The sequence below is a fragment of the Lepidochelys olivacea genome, assembly GCF_965140295.1.
Source record: "Lepidochelys olivacea isolate rLepOli2 genome assembly, chromosome: 9".
In the NCBI taxonomy this organism is placed as follows: domain Eukaryota; kingdom Metazoa; phylum Chordata; order Testudines; family Cheloniidae; genus Lepidochelys; species Lepidochelys olivacea.
This window is the reverse complement of record NC_140419.1, coordinates 13652667-13677857: the sequence shown is the minus strand read 5'-3', so window position 1 is coordinate 13677857 and position 25191 is coordinate 13652667. Positions and strand designations below refer to the sequence as shown.

The 25191-nt window shown below is 37.9% G+C and overlaps 1 protein-coding gene across 4 annotated transcripts in view; it reads left to right on the top strand.

Annotated features, from left to right (window-relative positions):
* Positions 1 to 25191, top strand: part of NAALADL2 (N-acetylated alpha-linked acidic dipeptidase like 2) — a 901057-nt gene that overhangs the window by 669390 nt on the left and 206476 nt on the right. For all 4 annotated transcript variants that reach the window (XM_084639864.1, XM_084639867.1, XM_084639865.1 and 1 more), the window contains 3 exons: positions 24 to 116; positions 4500 to 4705; positions 8983 to 9102. In XM_084639864.1, the coding sequence (XP_084495990.1) occupies positions 24 to 116; positions 4500 to 4705; positions 8983 to 9102 (419 nt within the window). The remainder of the gene's footprint in view (positions 1 to 23; positions 117 to 4499; positions 4706 to 8982; positions 9103 to 25191) is intronic.

Genomic DNA, 25191 nt, shown 5'->3' with positions numbered 1-25191 from the left:
ATTTTTTGTTTTTATCTCAACAGAAAAGCGAATAATCAGTCTAAATGTTCAGACAGTCCCAACATACAAGACAATTTCTAATGTTATTGGTTATTTAAAGGGATCTACATTTCCCGGTAAGTAGACCTCTATGACTACTATTATTATTAATTATGTGTACAACAGTAATCCGAGGGACTGCAATAAAATATCATGTTCCTTTCGTGCTATGTGCTGTACAAATAGTCAATTAAAAAGACTATTCTAGATCCAAAGAGTTTGATTTATGCCAGAAAACAACAGGAGGATTAAACAGAGAATTGGTTAAAAGGCAAGGAGAGATGGTACCAGTACAACGAGCATGTTTTTGCCCAATAAACAATAATTATCTTTATAAACATTCATGATATTACTGTTTTGTCATTTATGTTAAGTAAATGTCTTAGTATTTCAAATTCTAGAAACTACTTTATTGTTTGGCTTGTTCTATGTAAGCAGTCTATCTGACCTTAGCAAAGGCTTAATTCTTCTTAAGTGTGGACTATTGTTACATTATATTTTTAATGATATATTGACTAGAATTGCAGGAAGCAGGTGCAGCACATCACTCAAAATACTGGGAGTCTACCGTTTTTCTTATGTTAGTGGCCAATCCATTTGCAAATTGAATGAATTATTTTTTTAAGAAGTAATTGAATGCAAGAATCTCACTGTGTGTGATTTGGATATGTAGCGGTGAATTGTACTGTGGCTCGATTGTGAACAGATTGCTAATAGAAAATAAGACATACAACAATCGTTAGCCATGTAGTCCAGGACCTAGAACCTACTGTGTTTATAGTGGAGATTAAGGACATGCAAACCTTTGCAGTTTTACCTTTAATAACATTTAAGACCCAGTTCTGCAACCTTTTTTATGGTAAGTAGTAGCCTATTACCATGTGTATTCCCATTGATATCACTCTCGGAATAAGATACTGTTCAACATGAATAAGGGTGGCAGAATCAGGCCCTAATAGCAACTGTGACATCAAAACACACTCAGCTCACAAAATCTCACTCAGCTGTAATACTAGTGGTAAAAAGTGCAATCGTGGAGACATCATATGCACTTTGGTAATACAGAGAATGAATAAATAATAATAGTAATAGGAGGTCATCAAAATCAACACGAGTAGAACATGAGTAGAATCTCCCCATGAGAAATCTTTGGCTGAAAGGAGGAAGTGCTATTTCAGCAGGTAGTGAAAGCTGTTGTTGTCTGATGGCTGTTTACCAGCATGTGGCAGAGGTGGTCTCAGTCCAATTCCTAATGGACAGATGGAATCATTCCCCAAACCATCATCAGAATTCCCCGGGTTAGCACTCTTGTTGGCAGTCTATGCAGAGAAATTGCTGATTTAACTACTCTGTCACGAGAGGTTGTCCATTAAGGTCAGGTTTGAGGCACTGAGGTGGAGTAATAGGGAAAGCTTTTATCTTGTCTGTCAGTGAAATAATGGCTGCAGCTTTCAGCAAGCTCAATTCAGCGCCTTTCACCAGAACTAAGTCCATTTTATAAAGAACTGAGAACAATTACTATCTGAGTATTTAATTTTGGTTAGAGGTTTTATTCCACAAGAAATTTTAATTGATGTTCTCATCTGCTGCATATTTGCAAATGGCTCTCTTGGAAAAATAACTAAACTTGAACAGTAGAAAAGGGCATGTTTAGACAGATTTTTTTCTACCAACTAAAATGCAAATTAGAAATAGGACAACAAATAAGAAAAAAAAGCATGTATTCACCCCTAATATCAGCTTTCCAAAGCGCATCTTGTAATACTTGTATCAACTTCAATTTTTTGTGTGGTACACATGAAACTTAATGATAATATATGTAGGTACTTAAGCACATCCTAATTTTAAGATCATGTAATCACACTGAAATCAATGGGATTCCTAGTTGGTATTGTAGCTGTGTCCCTCCCTACTTGATGTTTTCCTGGCACATTTGTTACTTTGACATTTTGATGTGGTTCTTCTTAGTTTTATGTGTGCACACTATTCTCCCTGGTGCTCCTATGAGTAAAGAGGGCAAGCCAAATTTATCCCTGGTGTAATTACATTGAAGACCAAGGAGTTACATCAGGGATGGATTTTACTCCATAAAGGCTTCCAATTCTCAAGCCATCTGTTTTGATTTTTAGTTTGATAAGTATTATAGACCGAGTTTAAAAACTCTCCCAGAGCATTTGAAATCCAGCCGTTACGTTAAAGGAATAAGGGAAAGAATAAATGTGTAGCTTATTTGTTAGTCGCTGTGGGGAATTTAAAAAAGTAATCAAATGTATGTGGGCTTTATAGACTGCAAACAGTAAATGGTCTGCCACTGTACAAAAGGGAGGTGTAACTGACCTAGGAAAACACTGTATGAAGTCACCTGTATTTCACCTTTTCTATGCTGACCAGTCCTTGCCTATCCTGCCTAACTCCTAACTCTCCACAGTACTTGGTGGTTCTTCCTACTCCACTCGAGACCCACAGTTCTTATTTCTCTTTCCTCTCATCATGCTCTCTCAGTTTCCTTGCCTACTCCAGCAGGTGATTGGCAAGAGAAGCTGCTGCTGCTGCCTATCCGCTACTCTGCTGTATGGGTGACTGCCATCCCTCAGGTGCTGCTCCTGCAGCCAGCTGCCTCTGGGGGCTTCTGTGCATGTTCAGGTGAGAGGGGTGTGGGCAGGTGAGTCGCTTCAAAAAAGCCATCTGCTGCTGTCCATGCTCCTCTCCATCTGCAGGAACTTCCTGGAGTGAAGATGGCATTTGGCAGCTTTCTCAACCACCTACTGATTCTCTGTCATCTCCTGTGAGATCTCTGTCTATCTTTCTGCTATCCCTTCCTTGCATAGACCAATCAGAGAAGTGGTGAAAGGTAGTCTTTGCATCCCGACTAATCCCTCTGTTATAGCAATGGTTCCTGCAGGCACTTTTGGGTCCCTAAGGAATACAGGAGGTGAAATTTACATCCATGAATGCCCTGTCTCCACTTGAGGGATATCATCCTCTTGCTGGGTTAAAGTGTTAGGTCTTCCCATTGCCATTGCATTATATTAAATACATTTTTCCTGACACAATACAAAAATCTAATTACATTAGTTATATTGCTCATTATAGTCAATTATGTATGCTTAGATTTAATTTTTGCTGACAAGCTGTACAGTTTTGTTTTAATGATTCTGTCAGTACCACCCAGTGAAACTTAGAAATAGTTGCCTTTACAAATAGATTTTCATGTTTATATTTGTTTAAAAACAGAAGCAAACAGCTGTGTGATATGATTAAAAAGTGTTTACGTTACAGATACATTGCAGCAACCTTTCCAGTAAAACATGAAACAGCATTATTGTATTCTACTTAAACAATATCCCTGAGTATGACATTGACCAAAACTCTGGTAAAAACCCACTTTGGTGGAGAGGAGTTTTATAATTAGAGAGTGCATGTCAAATTCAAAAGAGTTTGTAGGTATTAATCACAGCAAATATCCCCAAGGAATGTGTAGTATTTAATTTCATAGGCAATTTAACGTGTGGACAGTTTACACATATCCTGTTGCACTTCAGCATATTGACAAAAAGAATGGATAAAATAAAGGACTCAAAAAACTCCAACCCCCTTTTGCTCTCTAGAATCAACCTGACACCGAATGTTTTTTAGGATTCTGTTGAAATCTAAACAGTAGACATGACGCAAGAAGTGAAGATCGGGAAAAGGAATAAAAGTACAACAAGGGTCATAACTGATGGATCTGTTTATTTATTAGTATCTAGAGCTGGCCAAAACTCAGAATTTCTATTCCATAGGAAATTCGGACGTTTTGAAATGCCCTTTCTGTCTGACTCAGAACAAAAAGCAAAAATTTCTAAATTTCCTGTAAAACAAAATTTAAAAAAAAAGAATTCAGAAATATTGAAATGACTTTGTCAAAATGTTTCATTTCAATAAGGCTGAAGTGCTTAATTTTGACTATTATCATACAGTCAAAATAATAACATTGATATGGAGTGCTTTCATAATTTTTCATGGAAAATGTAGATGAAATCAATATGTTCTCATGAAACATTTCAGTTTCCTCAAATCCACATTTTCCAATGAAAAACTCTTTTGTCATAAAATTTTAAATTAATTCCATTAGAGTTGTTTTAAAAGATTGTCAAGTATATCCAGAGCATTGGATGGATACTCTTCATTGTACGTTAGTATAAATCCAAATAAATAACTAAATAATATCACGGGTTTCTCATTTAAAGCATGTGAACATCTTGATTTGGTTTCTGTATTGGACCATGTGTACTTATATTAGGATGGTGTAGGTAAAGTAGAGAGAGATTTATATTATCTTTTTATGATCATGCAAGCTTGATTATCTGTATCAGTGACACCGTCAAGTATGGGCACAATATGTCCTTTATTTTTGGAATTATTTTTCTGTTAAAGTCTAACTGAAATAAATGCTTTGTTGGTGTTGTTTTTCTTTTCAGATAGATATGTCATAGTTGGTAGCCACCACAACAGTGTATATGGTTACAGTGGACAAGAATGGGCCAGTAGCACTGCTGTCATCACAGCATTTATACAAGCCTTGATGCTAAAAGTTGAGAGAGGCTGGAGGCCTGATCGGACCATTGTTTTCTGCTCATGGGGAGGAACATCATTTGGCAACATTGGCTCATATGAATGGGCAGAGGTAAACATTTGATGATGCAGCTATGGAAACTGTGAAAAGCAGACACCATAGTATGGCTATATGTGGAAGCCACAGCTCTTTTAAAAACTATTACTTAACTGGGATAAAAAGTCCAAACAACTTGGCAGGGTTGCTTCTGTGCAGAACTCAACTGGCACCAATAGCCCGGGTGGACTATAAGCCTGACATTGAGCACGGAGGCCATGCCTGTTCTACACCTCAGGCCTGCCCGGGGACCTTGACTGGAAACCAAGGTTCCAAACTGTTCCCCTCCTGCATGCTGGAGGGGGGAGCTGCATGCTGCATGAGACCCATGTAAACAAATTGCCCCACTATGCAGTGCCGTACTCATGTCAGTGTCTATCCAGCCTACTGAGTTACATGGACCTCAGATTGGACCCTTTTAACTCATGATCCCATTGGAACCATAAAAGATGCTTCTGGCTGAGATTTTTCCTCCCTCTCTCTCCTAGCCCCATCAAAACTGCACCCTGGTTAGCTAGTGAGATGACATTTGTTTTACTGTGGAAAATGATTAGGAGAATTATATTTTTACTGGAAAAAAAAAGACTACTGATAGGGCATTTAGCTAATTGCATAAATACTCAACATCAAAATAAGATGATCTTGGGATAAATGACTGACATATTGTGACTATGATTGGGGAGGTTTGAATAGTAGGAAATAAAAAGGGACCTGAACCTTCACGCCAAATTAAAGCTGAAACCAAATAAGATCTAGAGAATAGTTTTATTAATTTAAAATATAAATGTGTATTGCATGCCTGTATATCTGTTCTCTGTGTGTGTGTGTGTGTGTGTGTGTGTGTGTTTAATTCAGCAGCCAGGAATAACTCTATGGGCTTCTCCTTTTTAATCAATCAAGTGAAATCCATTGGAATCTTATTTAAACTGGATAGCATTGTTTGATAAGTTATCTTCATCAAGTTGATTTGCCATTCTGTTGAACCTAAGAGCCCAAGGAATTGTGTGTGTCAGATTGAATCTAACTTTTAAACACAAATGGGTGATAATTGAAAGAGCTACTAACTATGGGGACACTAAAATGTGTATGTGATTAATGGCTTTTCTGTATGGAAACTACCAGTGCTCTCCGATCCCTCATCCAACTCCCTCTTGAGTACTCTTTCTCTGTGCAAAGCCTGGAGTTAGAGAGAGAGAGAGAGTGTGTGTGTGTATTTTTTATATATATATATATATATATATAATCACACACACACACTCATCTCTCTTCTGGATGGAATTGCATGTGTGTGTGTGTGTGTGTGTGTGTGTGTGTGTGTATTATATATATATATATATATATAATCACACACACACACACACATGCAATTCCATCCAGAAGTAGATCTGGAAGTGGTAAAAATAGCTCAAGAATGGCTTTTTAGAAACAGAAATTACTGTGGGTTTTGTGAAGAGAGCCTATGCTTGAGAAATTTCCATCCCAGTTTTTCAGACTTAGAGGCTTCACCTATGTTTTACATATCTGAGCCTGTTTAGAGTTTCCCATTACAACTTACTATTAATCACAACAATCTGTGGCCATATACTATGGTAATCACTATGACAAACAGTCTGGTCATTGGATAATTGCATATTATCTGTTAAGGACCCAAATGCATAACAGCTCGGTCTTCCGGCTGTCTATTAGTTCCCATGACTGGTTGTGTGGTTGGTCCAGAATCTTTGAGTCATCATCTTCTTGTTCTGCATCTGCCACTTGTACTTGTTCTGTTGATTGTTCTCTCTGAGGAACAAACTGTAGATGTCAACAGTTTCTGTTGAACTCTCCACTGTCAGCCTTGACCACATATGAACTGAGTGCCGAATTCCTTTTCGTTACAACAGCTGAGGTTGTCCTTTCCTTTTTTCCATCCAGTTTGACATGAATGCAGTCACAAAGTTCTTAACTGGCAGTTCTCTAACTGATTGACATCTGTTGTAAAAATGTTTAGCTTTTTTAAACGATTTGGCTACTCTCTTCATGTTGGCCACTTTGGAGATAGATTCTTTTCCAAAGCTGGAACAGTAGTTCTGAGTTGTTATCCCATCAGGAGTTGTGTTGGACTACATCCAGTAACTTCTTTAGTGTTGTTGTGTAACTCAGAAGGGCAAGGAATGGATCTTCCTGTTGTAAGATTTTCTTTGCTATCTGTACAGCTCCGTCAGCCTCTCCATTTACTTGTGGGTAATGTGGGCTGCTAGTAATATGATCAAAATCATATTTCATTCAGAATGAGTTGAATTCTGCTGCAGTGAATTGTGGTCCTTTGACCGTCACTGATGTGAGCAAAAAACCTTACTTCAGTTTCTTGATAACACTGCAACATGTTACATCTTTCAAGTACGTTATTCCTATATACATGGGGAAAAAGTCCACAATGACCAGGTAATGATGTTCTCTGAATTCACATAAATCTGCCACTACTCTCTTCCAAGGTCTGTGTGGTTGAGGTGTTATTAAAGTTTCTGTTGGTCTGACCGTTCTGCAGTGTTCAGATGCAGATACTTTATGTTTTAAATCATTGAGGATGCCTGGCCACTACACTGACTGGTTGGCCCATTCATGGAATTTAGTGCATCTTTGATGTCCTTCATGGGGATGAGATTTAGGATTTCTCCTCTCATTTCATTTGGAATTATGATGCAATTGCCTTTAATCATAAGTCCATTTGACTTTCTTAGTTGACTAGACACTGCAAAGCAGTCTTCTGTCACTTCACATACTGGGCTAGCCACCCCAATGTAACTTAGAACTTCCTGAAGTTGCATGTCTGTCAGGGTTGCTTTTTGTAGCTGGTATAGTCTCTTTTCTGACGCTGGTCTGTAAGTATCAACAATATCAACATATGCCTTTATGTTGTCTTTGAGCTCACAGGTAGTTGAGTGCAATGCTGGGCTCTGTGACAGAATGCCTGTTACTATCAGATTTTTCCCAAGTACATCTCTAGCAATTGAGTTCGATCACATTAATCTTAGTAATAGATGTTGGCATCTCAGCGGTGCTTGATCAGCCGTGACAGAAGACCATCCCGACTATATGTAAATAATTATGGCGTTAACTGCACAATACACTTTTATCTGCTGGGTATTCCCTGACATTTAGAAATAAAGTTGCAGACTAAGTAAACCACATTCAGGGTCTCCTGTCCTCCTTCTGGTGTAGCCAAACATTGAGGGAAGGAAGTTTCCATACATATAAGTCATTAATCACATATATGTTTTGGAGTCCCCATGAATAATAGTTATTTCAGTTATCACCCAGGTGTGTTTAAAAGTTGGATTCAATTTGACAAGCACAACTCCTGAGCTGTTAGCTTCAACAGAATGGTAAATCAACAGCAACTCTATGAAAATAACTTATCAGACATGCTATCCAGCTTAAATAAGGTTCCAATGGATTTCAGTTGATCAATTGAAAAGAAGAAGCCTGCCGCGAAGTTCCTGGCTGCTGAATTAGAATAATAGATAAATAAAGGTTTAATCGCTTATCATTTTTGGAAGCAGCTAGCACTTATCAAAACCTCATCCTTCCAACATGATTATTCTTCAAAAACAAGAGGGGAGAAAAAAAATCAAGTTGAAAGAATCCATGTGACTGAGAGGAAGCAAAATTTGTTTAGTTCCACTTCAAGTCAGCTTTACAACAGATGTAATGGGGCTGCCCCCCTTCTGCTCAATATAAAAAGCCACTTCATGCAAAGAGCAGCTCATTACTGAGAAAGCAAAGAGGATCTTTTTTTAAAAAAAAATAATTGAAGTGGTTCATATATACTACTTCCCTTGTTTAAAATGTAATCAAATGACAACACTGGATAAATTATGCAATTCAAATCTGAATTTGGGCTCCTGGTCTGAAAATTCAAGTGCATTTAACTGTTTGATAATGATTACTTTTGAAGTTTGGCTTCTGTCAGGCGCAAGTTTAAAAGCCCTTCTTGTTGTTTCACAGTATGTAATGTTTTCACTCTCGGCTTTGCAGCTATAGTCATTTTTAATTCCTCCAGGGCCTGTTTGTATTTTGTTCAGATGATGTGCGAAATGGAATTATAACTTTTGATACAGAGAAATAAAACTCAAATATCCTTTGAAGTTTTAAAAATGATGATATAGGAAAATGAAGTTAAATAATACTTAGGGAATTGTAGTGGAGGAAAAACATAGGGTGTATTTTTTCCCTTAAAGGAACTAAAGTAAGAAAACAAGCCTTAATTATAATCAGACATATTAATAAACATTGCTGTGCTTGTGTTGTAGGATCTCAAGAAAGTTCTCCAGAGAAATGTTGTGGCTTATGTTAGCCTCCATAACCCAGTAAGAGGCAACTCAAGCTTGCATCCTGTAGCATCGCCTTCTCTTCAGCAACTGGCAACAGAGGTTAGAGATATGAGATTTTCCTTACAGCTCAACTTCTCAGATGATACAATTCTTCCATTTATGTTGGTTGCTTTTACTTAATTTCACAATGAGATCCTTCTGAGTGAATACTGACAAATAGAGTCCTAGAGTTTAAGGCCAGAGGGATTACCAGACCATCTAGTCTGACCTCGTGTGTATCAGAAGCCAACAATACCACCCTCAACAACCGAAATTAGACCAAAGTCTTACAGCCCACTGGCAACTAGACTATTATGTGCTACATAAAGAAAACATCTTCATTGTAGCCTTTGTTATTCAGTGGCTGTTTTCAATCAAGTAAACACACTAACAAGACTTAAATACTTACCATACAAATTAAACAGTGGGCAGAAAGGATAACCTACATTTCTATACTAGCTCCATGGAAAGCCCTCAAGAGTTCATTATACTAAGTTTCACTACACTTGCATGCCCTTCAGCTTTTCCACTTCTTGGCACTTTAAAGTAATTTATTTCCTATTCATTAGCACAATTCACATTTTCCTCTTCCTTTTATGATCTTTAAAAGCTGTTTATCAAATGACATTTAAACTTGTAAATTTACCAGCGGTAACATTTTGCACAGAGGGGAAACAATTACTGCTCCTATAATCAGCAGTGTGTAAAGTGTATAGGTCAAATTCTGAACTCTGTTTCACCATTGTAGCTAGGAAGATGTCAGTGGAGTTATTCCACAGTTACTCTGGTGTAACGGAGTTCAGAAAGTGGTCTAATGACCTTTCTATAATTTTTCAAAGGTTACAGAATTCAATATAATTGGAAATGAAATGGAAATATTTTGAGGAATGTGTTCATTACAATACACAGTAAAATCCCTATTGAATGAAAACCCTACTAGAGTGGGGCAAATTTTTCATGCAAATAGATTTTTGGTTAAAAATGTGGATTTGGGTTGATTTTGGTGAATGGTGTTCATTTAAAAAAAAATAGGAAATGCTGAAATGGTTCATTTCAGCATTTCCAAAACTAACTACTTAAAATGTTTTAAACACCTCCCCCCAATGGAAATAAGACATTTTGTTTCAGCAAGAAATTAAAACAAAATTTGTCAGATACAAAACAAAATTTCTTTTCAATATTCTTAGTTCAGCCACCAAACTGAAAAATCACTCTTACACCCAGCTCTAGATCCTGCATTTTAGTTGCTTTTCCCAGGATATATTTCAGACTGAATAGATTAATGGGAATACATAGACTTTGCCACCCATATTCCTACCAGTTATCAGCTGGTACCTTATTCTTTTTTCCCATTATCTGGATTTATTGTTATATAAGAGAATCAGAAGCTGCAGATTGACTGAAGCAGTGGCATCATATCTGGGAACACTGCCTTCTCGTACTTATGGGGATGATATTAAGACATGGTATCTTTTGTCACTTCCCAGGAGTTGAGCAGTAAGGGTGGACATTCTGAAGGTAACCAAGCCACCCATGTATTTCAGTGCCCAATTTTTTCAGTTTTGCATACTCATGTGTGGGAAAGAACTAAGGAACTCTTTTCAGAGTAACAGCCGTGTTAGTCTGTATTCGCAAAAAAAAAAAAGGAGGACTTGTGGCACCTTAGAGACTAACCAATTTATTTGAGCATAGGCTTTCGTGAGCTAGAGCCTCCGATGAAGTGAGCTGTAGCTCATGAAAGCCTATGCTCAAATGAATTGGTTAGTCTCTAAGGTGCCACAAGTACTCCTTTTCTTTTTAAGGAAGGAACTCTGATAGTCAATTACTTGTTTATTCCTACTGTAAACAGAGAGTCAACATTCTGTAGCCAAGCACAGTTCTATGCTGAAGGCATAAGATGCTATTATCAGTGAAAGGCGAACCAGTTAATCTAAGGGTGTTTCTAGGCTTTAACCTCAGGGTGTGATTCCTAGCTCAAGGAGACCTACATGCATAGAATGTAGCTGCTACGCCACAAGTGGCAGGAGGAGCTAGCTATCCCCATTATTTACCTGTCTGAGACCCTAGGCACATAACTGGGCTGGATAGCCCAGCCTGCTGGTCACGCTCCCACAGCTATACTCTATTATTAGCACACTAGCTCAATGAGAGGTAGCGTAGTGTGAGTATGTCTCATCGATCTGGGAATCACACCCCCAGGTCAAAGGGTAACACACCTGCTAATAAGAATGGACCTGAGTCTGACTGAAAAGTTTGATTAATTTAGCTTTCCTGGGCACCTTCTACTTCTGGATGCCAGCTTACATCAGAAGCAAAAATTCTGGAACAGAGCAAAGAAAGATATTCTTTTGTCCAGGGTTTGTGGATTCCAGGCAGGTCTGACTGATTACTGACATATAAGATGACTCTTCCCCCACCTCAGGACAAAAGGGAGCCTTTTTCAGCTGAACATTGTATACAGAACCATAGGGATGATTACAAGTGTTCCTGGGACCTATCAAGGATTATTTTGTTATAAAGGTTTAAAGAGATGTTTAAAAAAAAAATACAAGTGATGCCATGTTAATAGACTGCAAATTCTCCATAGTGAGATTTGCAATCTTGCTTCCGTGGAAACTGGATCTAGCTCCTCTCAGAAAGTTTTCAGTTTTAAATCATATATTTCAGGCATTAAGTTCAAGAGGCATTCTGTGTTTCTGATAAACACTGTTTGTTTTGTTACTTTGTCTTCCTACCCTACCCCATTCTGATTGTCTGTCTGTTTTCTCCCCCTGTTTTAGCTTGTCTAATGCCTAGGTGGTAAGCTCTCTGAGGCAGGGACTGCCTTCTTTGTTACTTGCCAGCATAACAGGGCCCTTATTCTTGATGGGGGTCCTAGGTGCAATTGTAATATAGATAATAATAGTAGAAACAAAATGCTACCCTCTGCTGGAAGGCAAATTAAGTCTCTCTCTCCTCTTTTCCCACTCTGCCCCAAGCACCAGCATACTCTTGGAAATATTGGAGGTCAGTCCTCAGTCCCCTATAATCATGTCTGTGGTAGCAGTAGGTGCATTACATAGAACTTTTTTTCCAGCCTCTCTCATCATTCATGTAGCTAAGGAATCCTGAGCAAGGCTAGATCATCATCACTCTTTCCTTCCAGGAGCCAGCTTTTTCTCACCCAACATGCTTTCTTATAGCAAGGGCAATATTTAACAGTTATAGATTTCTGCATTCTTCTCTGACACACAAAAATGTTAAAAAAACAAGACAATAAAGGGAACCTGTATTTTTTGTACAGTGATATCATTTTTAATTAACATAGATGCCATACTGGTGGTGACATTTAAAAAAAGTGATATGAAGTCCTGCTTCCAAACACTAGCCAGAATTGTTAGTTCATGTCAAGTATATCCTGAAGGATGGAAAAGCCAGACAGATCTTTCGTCTGTTCCCATGGGTGCTCTCAATTTGCCATCTGCTTAGGATACTTCCATGGTACTCACTTTAAAGAGAAGAATGATCCTCTTATAAAGAATATTAATATTGCTTCCCGTAGTTGCTGAAAAGGCCAGATATTTATAGGTACATCAGCTTAAAGGGAATGAGTTCTGTTTTTCTGGAAATTGTCTCCCTCTTGCAGAAATTGTCAATTCATTTCATATTAGATTCTTTCTAACAGAGGCAGGTTGTAAAAAGTGCTTTAAAAGTCCAGCAAGAGCCAAAGATAATTGTAAATACTGTAGTTTATATGTAACAGTTCATCAGAAAAAGGGTCCTTTGAGAACAGGCTTGTTAGAAACTGGAGCTGGAATTTGTAATTCAGGGTTTATAAACCTGTTTTTAAAAGGGAATGGAGAAATGGCTGTTCTGGTTTTGCCATATAGAAATGTGAAATATTGTGGACCCATGGCACCTCTTCAGCTTCTCAACTCAGCAGCACAACTTGTCTCACTTTTCTACTCCTAAGCAGGACTTTCCATGCTATCTTTGCCAGAGGGTCTCAGAGACCACAAGCAATATTTTGTTGAATACTCAAAATACACACACACTAAATAAGTAAATAACTAATGCAAGAATATCACTGTTATGAGGACCTAAAATGCTTATTTTCAGTGTTTGCTGCAGGTCAAATACTGGGAATCCTTGGAAACTAGGAAGGGGAGGGAAACAAAATGGGAGGGTGATATAAGATACCTGAAACCAGAGCTAGTTTAAAAAAAAGAAAGAAAAAAGGAGGGGGGCAAATTTTTAACAAAACTCTTGCAAAAAATGTGTCTCCTTCCCTTACGCCCCTGACACTAGAGGCCAATTTCCCTGACATGCTGCCTGCCTAAAAGGGTTGCTTGTTTTCCTGCAGAAAGGTGATTGGTACCTATGTAGAATAGCTGGTACAGATGAAAATTAGCTGTCACACAAATCCTGGAGTTTTAGTGGATGACTTTTTTTAAAGATTTTTTTCCTCTCCAGTTTTAATAAATCCCATTTTTAATTTGACCATTTAACCAGTTCCACTACAATACATCCTTAAAGGAAAACAATAATTTGTTTTGTTCTGTGAGGGGATGTTGGGAAGAAAAATATACTTCTCCCAGAGCACTCGGCTATGGGAACTTGCTAAGAAATGCCACCAAAACACTGACTGCAGTCAGCAGTGTCATAGGGAAAGCTGATTTGACTGCAAAGAGTGTGGCAAGGATAGGGCACCAGACATTATAGCCCACATGCAGTGAATACAGGGTATTTCTCATTTGTTTCTGAGCACTTCCAAAGCAGACCTAACGTTTTCATCAGTCCATCTCCTACAACAAGCTCTCTTCTCTCTTTCTAGCAAGGAGAGGCCACAGAGAAAGGCATCAAAATTGGATCTTCAGCTCTCTCAAGAGCAAACTATTTCTATGAGGTTTCTAGCACTTTGTGGTTTTGACTGAGTTCAAAATCTCTCTCTCTCTCTCTCATTAAAGGTTAGTGAACATCTATGGTTTTTAATCTGCTAAAAGGTTCATTTCGGCTTCTCAGCCCAAGAGATGGGCAATAGTTTGGAGACATCTCTAGATGTTTACTGAATGAGAATCTAACAGAATGGCATACCCCAAGACCCTGAATAGCGTCCCATGCAGGATTTTTCTGCTGACCCACACTAGCCAACACCATGCATTAACATTCAGGGTAATTACTCCTGAGTCATGCTGTCTGGTGGGTCCATTTGTTCCAGTAAAAGAGTTGGGAGTGTCTCTTTGGAGAGAGGCAACTAGGGCAGAGAAGGTCCTGCAGGGAAACTGTAGGAACAGCCAACGTCAGAGAGGAACTTCAAGCTGAGATTTATTTAGTATTATTGTTATTCAGTTACCAATAACACCAAGCCCAGGAAGGAGGTGAGTTGGGTACTAACATGGGATCTTTTTTCAGAGTAACAGCCGTGTTAGTCTGTATTCACAAAAAGAAAAGGAGTACTGGTGGCACCTTAGAGACTAACCAATTTATTTGAGCATAAGCTTTCGTGAGCTACAGCTCACTTCACTGGATGCATACTGTGGAAACTGCAGAAGACATTATATACACAGAGACCATGAAACAATACCTCCTCCCACCCCACTCTCCTGCTGGTAATAGCTTATCTAAAGTGGTCACTCTCCTTACAATGTGTATGATAATCAAGTTGGGCCATTTCCAGCACAAATACAGGTTTTCTCACCCCCCCCCCCCCCACACACACACACAAACTCACTCTCCTGCTGGTAATAGCCTATCCAAATTGATCACTCTCCTTACAATGTGTATGATAATCAAGGTGGGCCATTTCCAGCACAAATCCAGGTTTTCTCACCCCCACCCCCCAAAAAAACACACACACACAAACTCACTCTCCTGCTGGTAATAGCTTATCCAAAGTGACCCCTCTCCCTACAATGTGTATGATAATCAAGGTGGGCCATTTCCAGCATAAATCCAAGTTTAACCAGAACGTCTGGGGGGGTGGGAGGAGGTAGGAAAAAACAAGGGGAAATAGGCTACCTTGCATAATGACTTAGCCACTCCCAGTCTCTATTTAAGCCTAAATTAATAGTATCCAATTTGCAAATGAATTCCAATTCAGCAGTTTCTTGCTGGAGTCCGGATTTGAAGTTTTTTTGTTTTAAGATAGTGACCTTCATGTCTGCAATTGCATGACCAGAGAGATTGAAGTGTTCTCCGACTGGTTTATGAATGTTATAATTCTTGACATCTGATTTGTGTCCATTTATTCTTTTACGTAGAGACTGTCCAGTTTGACCAATGTACATGGCAGAGGGGCATTGCTGGCACATGATGGCATATATCACATTGGTGGATGTGCAGGTGAACGAGCCTCTGATAGTGTGGCTGATGTTATTAGGCCCTTTGATGGAGTCCCCTGAATAGATATGTGGGCACAGTTGGCAACGGGCTCTGTTGCAAGGATAGGTTCCTGGGTTAGTGGTTCTGTTGTGTGGTATGTGGTTGTTGGTGAGTATTTGCTTCAGGTTGGGGGGCTGTCTGTAGGCAAGGACTGGCCTGTCTCCCAAGACTCTCACAAATCATGGTCTCTGTGTATATAATGTCTTCTGCAGTTTCCACAGTATGCATCCGATGAAGTGAGCTGTAGCTCACGAAAGCTTATGCTCAAATAAATTGGTTAGTCTCTAAGGTGCCACAAGTACTCCTTTTCTTTTTGCGAACATGGGATCTATGAGTTCTGTGGAAGGACAGAGTAAGGACTTGGTCTGTTCAGGGAGGAATCATTTTTTAGAATAGTTTGTTATATAGAAGGTCACATCTTCATTTAATTAGCAGGTTCAGAGTGGGTGTTATTTCTTGATACAGAAACAATCTGCAAGTACTAATTTCATGTGCCTGTCAGTGGGAACGTTCAAGGGGATTCTGTCTGAGAAACTGAATTAAGCAAGAAGGCTAATTTAAATATTTGGATTATTTAACCAAAAAGGAATTCAAACAATTCTGAGACCTTGACACATTTAGCGTGAACTCTTTTTATTCAGCCATGCTAATTACTGTCCACATTAATGAAAGAGAGATACTGCAAAGTAACATTTGTGCCTCTGACTGTTTTGTAAGGAAAGTTATCGTTTACTCACTTGCTGTGTTAATGAATCACCGTTTGCTGGCAGATTGTCATTGTCAATTCAGGAATGTTTGGTGCTGGCAATCTGTCCGCCGAAACAAGACCATTAGTGGATTTGTCTAGAATTAACATTTCACAGATATGAAAGTTACTGTGACTGCCAAATTAATTGCCGTTTTCTTTTCAGCCCGATGCTATGGTCAGTGCTGATAACATTCTAGCGCAGTTATTTTTACTGAACCCAAAAAATCCTGCTGATTCATTCTTTCTGAGAAAAACAGCCACTGAAAACCTCCACTAAATCCCTCCAGAAAGCCGTGAGGGTTTTATGAGATGGAACACAAAGCACATCCACACCATGTTGTTCACCTCATAATTATATTTCATTTCTCAGGCATACAAAAGCTCGTACATTTTCCAAAATGTAAAGATGGTAACTGTGTAAGTAAATCTCAAACAAACATCAAGTTTGCCCATCAGTCCAAGCCATCTGACTGTGCTGACACTCCTGAGTGAGCTAGTTAGAAGTGTGGATTTAAAAAAAAAATTATAACATTCTATGGTGTTTCATGCTGTAACTTCAAAAAATTCCCCATCATTGTGATTCAACAAACTGTGACACAACTTCCTTTGCAAACAGATTTATGTAGAATTCTGGATCTTTAGTTGTAAATTCTAAATGAGAAGAAAAGAATGCAGGATTGTGTTACATCAGCCCCATTCCAGGGGTCCAACCTACATCCTTTTGTGTTCGGGATCAATCATGTTGGCTAAGTTGTGGATCATTTTCAGTTTTGTCTTGACATTTTGTAGTTCCAGTTTGTTGTTAACTAGATGGAGGAAGATTTCCTGTGAGACAGTAATGGCTTCAGCCTGTAAACTATCAATTCCTTCCAACTGTTTTTGCAAGTATACTGATTGCTAGTAGAATTCCTTGTTGTGTAACATGCATACTATGTTCTTATTATTGAAGCCCTTCTCATGCTCAGTTCAAAATCCACTTTGGTAAATGGATGCAAATGTAGAGACAGTGTCTTCCTGTGAGCTCCATTGAGAGTCCATGGCAAAGTAAGGTATCAATTGTTTTTCAGTCAACCAACCACAAGATTAATGATGTCTATGGAGTAATTTTGCAATATGATTTAGGACTCTTAGGTGTTTCGTTAAACTTTGTTTGAAATAAGTATGGGCTGAGCACCCTGTATGTTAGAAGGGAAGGATGATTGCACCTGATAAATTCTCATGTTGTTCGTTTTATCTTTGTTGACTAAGCAGATGAAAAAGTCGTCCTTTGTCCTACTTTTCTGTGTGTTCTTGGATAACATCTTCACCAAATAGCAAAGTATTCTGTGGTTTTATTTAGACATAGACACAAAGGGTTTAAGTTGGAACACATTTACTCCTGTATGGATGCTTTTTGCCATTATTGGGTAATTTCTTATGATTGTCAAACCATCTTACCAAGATCAGTGTTTATTTTCATTCTTCCTGTAATATTTCCTCATTTGTATTTTTCTAACTTGCTTTTGCAGATCCTCTACTTAATGTTGAAAGCCTGATCTGAAGGAGTATAAACAAGGAAAAGCTAGTCAATTATTTTTCTAAATTGCTCTTATGTGCTGCATTCAAGGTGGTCATGTTAGCATAAAGGAAGGTATTCTTGCCAAGTTAAAGGCTTTTCCTGTTATTTATTTTTAATAACAAAATAACCCATTTTTCTTGACCATTTTTTTCAATGTTGAAGGCTAAGATTGCTGATAAACAAAGATGAAGTTGAAGAATTTAAGTTACATTTAAATTGTGTTGATACCATTGAAAATGTCTCACTTCAAGCATCAAACTCATCAATGTTCTGCTCTTCCAGTTCAGTAGACAAGATTTCATTTAATGACACATTTGATCTTAAGTCAAAGAAACTAATTTTCTTGCTTTTTGAGTTGAGCACTAGCTACTTTACATTCTTGACCGTGTTTAAAAATTATCCGTTTCTATTACTCAAGTCCTTTCAACTGCCTGTTTGTTAATACCTCCTTCAACTTGAGGTAGCCTGAGTCAGATAAATTCTGATATTAAGATTTTGTAATCACTAACCAGTGATCACCCATTTTGAGGTATGGTAGTTTTCATGCTAACTACAGTGAGAAAGAGAAAAAACTCCATACTGAATTTCACAGTGTGAAGACTGGAAAATAAGATGAGCTAGCTAGTTTATCTGTGGTCACATTACCAGATGCCCTGTGCACCTTCTGGAAGTACCTAGAGTGTACCAAACCTAGCTCCCTGCTCCCACCCATCTCTTTACAGTCACAATGATATCACCAATCCCCTTTCTCTTCTGGGCAGTTTCTTAGTAAGTATAGTTTTTTTAAAAAAGAAAGTCAACAAAATGGCCTTAAGAAACAAAACATGCTTTGTGAAAAAAAATTATTTTTTAAAAACTTTTCATGCGTTGCTTTGGTTATTGTTTTTTTTCTCCCTTCTTCCTCTTTTTTTCTCTTTTTCCCCAGAACTCCTTTTTTCTTTTTGCCATTTGTCATTGAAAAAGGTCTGTGGGAAGGGGGAAGGGAAAGAAAAGAGGGAAGAAAACAAAACCTGAACAATTGAAAAAGCAATTTTTTTAAAGTTATAAAAACATATAAAGTCAGAAAATTTCTCATTGTTTTATAAATAATGTTTCAAAATGTGATGTTTTTCAAATTTTTCATGAAATATATCATTTTTATCAGCTCTGCTAGTAAGCCTAACATGTAAAAAGAACCTTGAAGATCTCATCACTTCCCTCTTAGCTTTTTAAAATAGTAACTTTGATTCACAGATTGAAGGTTGAGCCAAACAGTTCTAGTATCAAAGTACTCTCAGATATTTCATATAAATATGTTATATGTCAAATATGTCATTTAAATACTTGAGAGGGACACAAAAGTTCAAAAAATAAAACTCCAAAGCCTTCAGATTTTTGTATTGAGTGCATTTTATAAATGCACATTATTATTTATTCGTTATTGCTTTTTCTATTTTAAGATTAACTTTTTATAGAAAGTAAATGTACTTCAATAAATGTATCCTCTAGTAGACAACCTTATGCATGGTTGTGCTGTAAATCTTAATTTATTTTAATCAAGCCATTGATCATTCGGCCTTCGAAAGATTATCATCTTTTAGCAGAGTTTGAACTTTTCTCAGGGTGCTGCCACATGAGAGACCAGTGAACAATAGGACCTAGCCAGTCCAATTTTCAAATATTTCAGGAGCGCTTGGGGCTGGATATGGAAGTCTTTCCATCAGTTTAGACAAAATATCCAGTGAGCGCAAAATAAAACATTTGACAGAAAATTTTCATTTTGGTTTAATGTTATGGTTTTTCACTGAAAAAACAAAACATTATTGTGGGGCAAAAATCCTGCAAAAAATAATTGGAATTTTTCAACAACCCCCATTGAAAACATAGGTGATGCAGATAATGTGTGACTTTCATATTCATTTTGGTTTTCAGAAATGAAAATTAAGTTATTTGAGTTTGACCTCAGATAAAAAAATGTCTTATGTAGTTCCTAACTTCTTTATAATTTAGAAATTATAGATGGAAAAAGATCTATTAGGCTTCTTACTCTGTTCTTCAACCAATGCAGGATCTTTCCTTCTCAAGGAATGCTTTGTCCAGTCTAGTTCAAAATGACTCCTGCAATAAGTTATATTATTTACAAGAACAGTTTTCTCCTTTAAAAGATGGTTATTCATTCTAATAAAATGCATTATTTGAAATGTCTCCTGCTATTCTGTCTAAATACGCCATAGCTCAATTTCATCTTATTATTTCTCATTATTTCCCTTTGAAATTGTCATCTTCATGACAATAAAAAGTCTTTCAGATAGATAGTTGAAACTGAACTTCTAGTGCTCATGAAAGATGCGAGATTCACAGCCCTGCAGATTTTAAATCCTCTGGTTCACCAGAGATCGGGTACGACTTCACTGAAAACTGTTCCCACGCTGTTCTGCCAATGAGCATTAAATTGAACGGTAATGATCATTAACTCGAATGTCTCTAGCAGTTGGAAAGTAGTTCAGTCTTCATGGCCTTTCTATTACTTTCCCTTACTGCTGGATCTCTCAATAAAGGCAGCAACTGTGGTGGTGTTTATTATGCTGTATAAAATCATCCAATAGGGTATGAACTGAAAGTACCAGCACATTTCACATAGGCCACTGAACAGCCATAAAATAGTTTTCTGTGACAACTCGCTAGTGCTGTTTTCAAATACCTAGTCACCTAGATTGGGAAAGCGCCCTGTCCTATTACCAATTCCCTAAACTATCCAGTCCCTCAGTAAAATAGTTTGTCAGTGATATTCTGGAAGAAGCATTCAGGAACCCCATTTTGTCATCAAATTGAACAGATGATTAGGATAATTTCCCAAATCTTATATGTAATCTACCCTTCCTTGGGATAACACTAATTCCAGAGCTGGCTTACTGTTGGGGGGCATAAAATACTTCGGAAGAGCACAGTTATACCACTGAAGTAGACCAGATTGAACCAAATATTTAACAACTTAAAAAAAGGTGTCTGAAGGAGGATGCTCCCAGACTCCACTACAAGGACATCACCTCTCTGCCTCCCATTCCAATTAAACAAGTTGAACACTGTGCTGTACCATCTATTATACAAAGAGTTTTCAGGAACAAAATATTCCAGCCAACTACATGTAATATAAGTTTATTTGCTGAGCTATCTTGCCTCCTTCCTATCAGAAAATATATTTGTTTTATTGATCAGGCAAATAGATTGCCCAGTTGATCACCTCTGCTGCTGATGAGTACACACACTCTTGGGACTTGGGTTTGATCATGCATAAAGAAGAAAATTTGTGCTGCTTCTTAAAATATTAGTAGCATATCTCTGATGCAGTTCTCCCAAGGTTTCTAGAAAAAACATTTCAGTACTTCAAATAGGTCAGACCCTTCAAACCTCTGTTTCTTGAAACATAGCCACAAAGATAACCACAAAATCTGTTTTGTAGATTTCTATTTTAAGACGTAAATGCTTAGGTACTCCATATCTTTGTACTGTCTCTTTCTCTTGGCGGTGGATATTTTATTGTATAATTACTTGGAGAAAGTTAAACTTTTAGACTTCAATAGGGAATTTGGCATGAGAAGAGTTGAAACATTCTCTTCTGAGGAACTTTAACCAGAAACATTAGCTTTTACATCTCAGTGTCAACACAGAGTTTAAGCAAGCATTAGATTGTGAGGTTTCTAATGTCATAATGATCTTGGGTACAGTGAATCTTTCCAATTACTCAGGAAGCTGGTTAAATCCCAAAGTGTCTGGGTGGTTGTTTTTCTGTATTAAATCTGAAATTTATAGATGTATTTTGATGGATACAATCTTGAAAATGTGTTAGTCTTAAACATGTAACAGTTACAGCTCTGAAGGACTTTCTATCAGCCAAGACCTCGATAAAATTAAAAAAACAGGTGTTTCTGATCAAAGAAAGGAAACTGCACATAGGTCAAAAACAATTACACCTTTTATAACAGGAATGATCTTTTCAGAGAAGCAATACATCTACATAGACATTGGTGCGAAGTTTAGTATTAGAAATGGACTAATACAGCTCAGGTAAGCATGTGATTGTGCTTCATTAACTTCAGTTTTGCAGAAGATTATCACTCCAGGCACATGACTCTCTAGGTAATATTTTAACTGAGTTAAATGGCACAAAAATGTATGTAAGGTAGAAGATGCTGTGTGAGTGGACATATCAGAACAGAAACATGTATATTGCTTTAATTTATAGTATGCTTGTATTGCTGTAAAAACAAACAAATTTATGATTCATTATCAAATAACATCTATTGGGTGCAAAGCAGGGCATTTGTAATGGAGAATTCTAAATATGTCTCGCTGAACTGAAGTAGCCAACTAGCTAATGAACCTGGAATGAAAGGTGCTGTGTTAAAACACAGCTTGATTAAGCTTGGAAGAGTCTCCTACTCTCTATCATCCAAGCTCTTTTCTCCTCCTCCAAATTCCCTCTTCAAACTCACTTTCATGTCTCATCAGTGATCTTTTCTTTAAGCTATTGTCCCATGTTTTTTCTTGTGTTTGAATATAAATGTTTCAGGGCAGGGGCATGTCTCACTTTGTTCATGAGGACCATTTATCGTAATTTTATGGTGCAATTATTATCATTATTATTATTATTTATGTTATTTATTATTCTCATTGGCCTAGTGAGGTTAACGATTTAATTCCTATCTCACTACTAACACTGTTGGGAAACAGGTGTAACTCAACTGATTTAAATATAAGATTCACCAAAAAGCAGTAACAAAACAGCTTCTCTAATACCATACTAGTTTCCAAGAAACCAAATAAAGCCCCTTTAAGCATCCCAGCATCATAAGCATCCTATATGATTCCCATATAGACAGCCAAGTTTAATATAGTGAGTGGTTACTGAAAACCAGATTCACCATATATTAGGTCCACCAATCCCAAAGGACCGGACACTGATCCCAAGGTCAGTATGAGTTTCACGTCTTACCCAATAATCACACAGATGCCAATCCTTTAGTAGCTAAAACTAAAGGTTTTAATAATAAAATGAAAAAGAAGGAAGAGAGTTGCAGTGGTTAAGAGATCAGTATACATACAGATATGTGAAAAGTCCTTGGGTCAGTTTCATAGCAGAGATGGGCAGGTTGCTGATGTGTAAATCTTTCTGGAATCAATTTAAAAGCTTATAGTCTAATAGGCAGTCCAGGTACAGAGTTTGTTCAGGTTCTTCCATGAGAATTCCAAGGTAAATTCAGAGTAAACCTGGAGACCTCAGTCTTGCAACTTAAACTTCCCCTGTCAAAGTTTAAGCAGACCTGAGATAAAAATAATCAGGCCGTGGCTTTTTCTTTATAGATTTCTAGCAAGTTTATAAACCTCTTGACAGCAATTGTCACAGCAGGACCTTTCCCCAGTGAAGAATAGGCAGTGCAGAGTGTAGTTTTGAAGCTAATCTTCTCTTTCCTATGCATACACAGGCAAACTGGCTGTATTCATTAACATAAGGCAATTAGCCATTCAAACCATCAAGACAGTTCACTATGTTAAATTACAAGTTTGGAGGAGAGATTAGGACAATAATATTACTACACCACATGTCCCATTTAAATGATAACATCCCCTTTTTATCTCTAAATCAATAGAATACAGTAATGAAGCATTGTGAGACAAGAACAGGATTTTAGCATTTACAAGCTAATTAGATCACATCGTTAAACTTCTAAGAAGATACAGGTAAACAAATACACTTTGTATCTACCCTTGATTTCTCTGACTACAGATAAATGGGTTAATGATTGCTGGTAGGAATCTCTTTGAAATTCACATACAAGTAGATTGTCTGGATTATATTTCAGTGACTCTTGTTAAGTTGTTATGGGTCATACCTCAGTTGACCAGTCTGTTAGTTTTCATCAGAGACTGGTTGTCAGTGGCATCAACTTATCAGAGGTATGACATTAGGCAACTTCTGAATGATGCAAGGAATCAGTTTGCTTCATGAAAAGAAAACTAACATGAATGTTGTCTATTCTTATTTTTGTTAAATACAATACTGATCATCTTGCTTTTGACCCTGTATGCAGGATACGTATCTAGTCACTATTTAAAATACCTATAAAGGAAGGTACTACAGAATTTTCTTCTCCTGAGGTACAATTCATTCTCCTACTCATGACCTAACAAAGTTGAAAGCCAGCTGTTATATTTATGGACAGGTATAGATATGTGGGTATGTGTATGAGATAGAGGACAACTACCATGGTGAAAAAAAGTATAATAGTATTTGTTTCCTTAGGGTAGAGATGAACAGTATGCAACTTCTGAACACTTCTAAAGGACAGACGGGGCTTCTGTGAGATACACATGGGAATTCCACATTTTATTTTCTTTAGTATGTACTTTTAAAAAGACATGAGGGATTAGATAGCTCAGGGGTCCTGGTGCCAGAATATGGAACATCTTGTTTCTGGGTCACTAGTTCCAGTCCAGGATTTTGTCATTAGTAGTTTGATAATTTATGGAAATGGTGGCAGTCTCATGGCAGTTCCTAATAGGCAGGTATTCACATTCCAAAAACATTCCAAAATGCCTGCATTGATGTTGTTTGACACGTTCAGCAGAGGTACCAGGCAGTCATATGAATGATGTGGAGACCTGGCTATGCAATCTCCCACTAGAGGAAGTTCGTTCAGGTCATGATATGAGACTAGAGCTGGTTGGGATTTTTTCAGCAACATGCTTTTTTTGTCGAAACCAAAACATTTTGCGTGAACGTATTAGTTTCTGTGAAACGCTCGGGGAATGTTGCTCATGTCTAGAATGGAAGTTCTGGTCAACGCATGACTGTGAGTGAGTTCGCACTCTCCAATGGTCAAATGGTTAGAGCATTCACCTCGGATGTGGGAGAGCAAAGGTCAGGTTGTTGCTTCAACCCAGACAGAAAGCCAGGACTTGAACCTAGATCTCCCACGTAACAGGTGGTGACTTGATCCCCTGATCACTATGCTCTTGGGTATGGTTTTGCTATGGGGTATGGTCTTGCTCTGGTTTTACCAAAAAACCACAACCCCTCAAAGTTCTTAGATTGGCAGGGCAATGAGGGAAAGCTAGTGCTTTGTGCATTTGTGCTGTTGCAAATATAAACAGGCTGAGTGCACAGGAAACAGTCACAAGCACTAAATTCACTGACATTTAAAATGTTTCCTTCCACTTCTTTACATTCTCCGCTTAATGGCTAGATTGAGCCTTTAGACTCTGTCCTGTGTAAGGAGTGGGGCATGCGGTGAGCATGATGAATGTAGCTCACAGTCCCCTGGCTCTAGGGGAAAGTAACCTTATAGTGCTTTCCCCATACTAGCTCAGCAGTGCTGGCCAGTTAACTGATGGGGCAGAGCCAAGGTTTCACCCACTCCCTGCCTCTCTGTGCCCATTTCTTGCCCACCAGCACCAGATGCACACTTCCTGCTACCGCCCTGAATCTGCTGCGAAGATAGAGGGA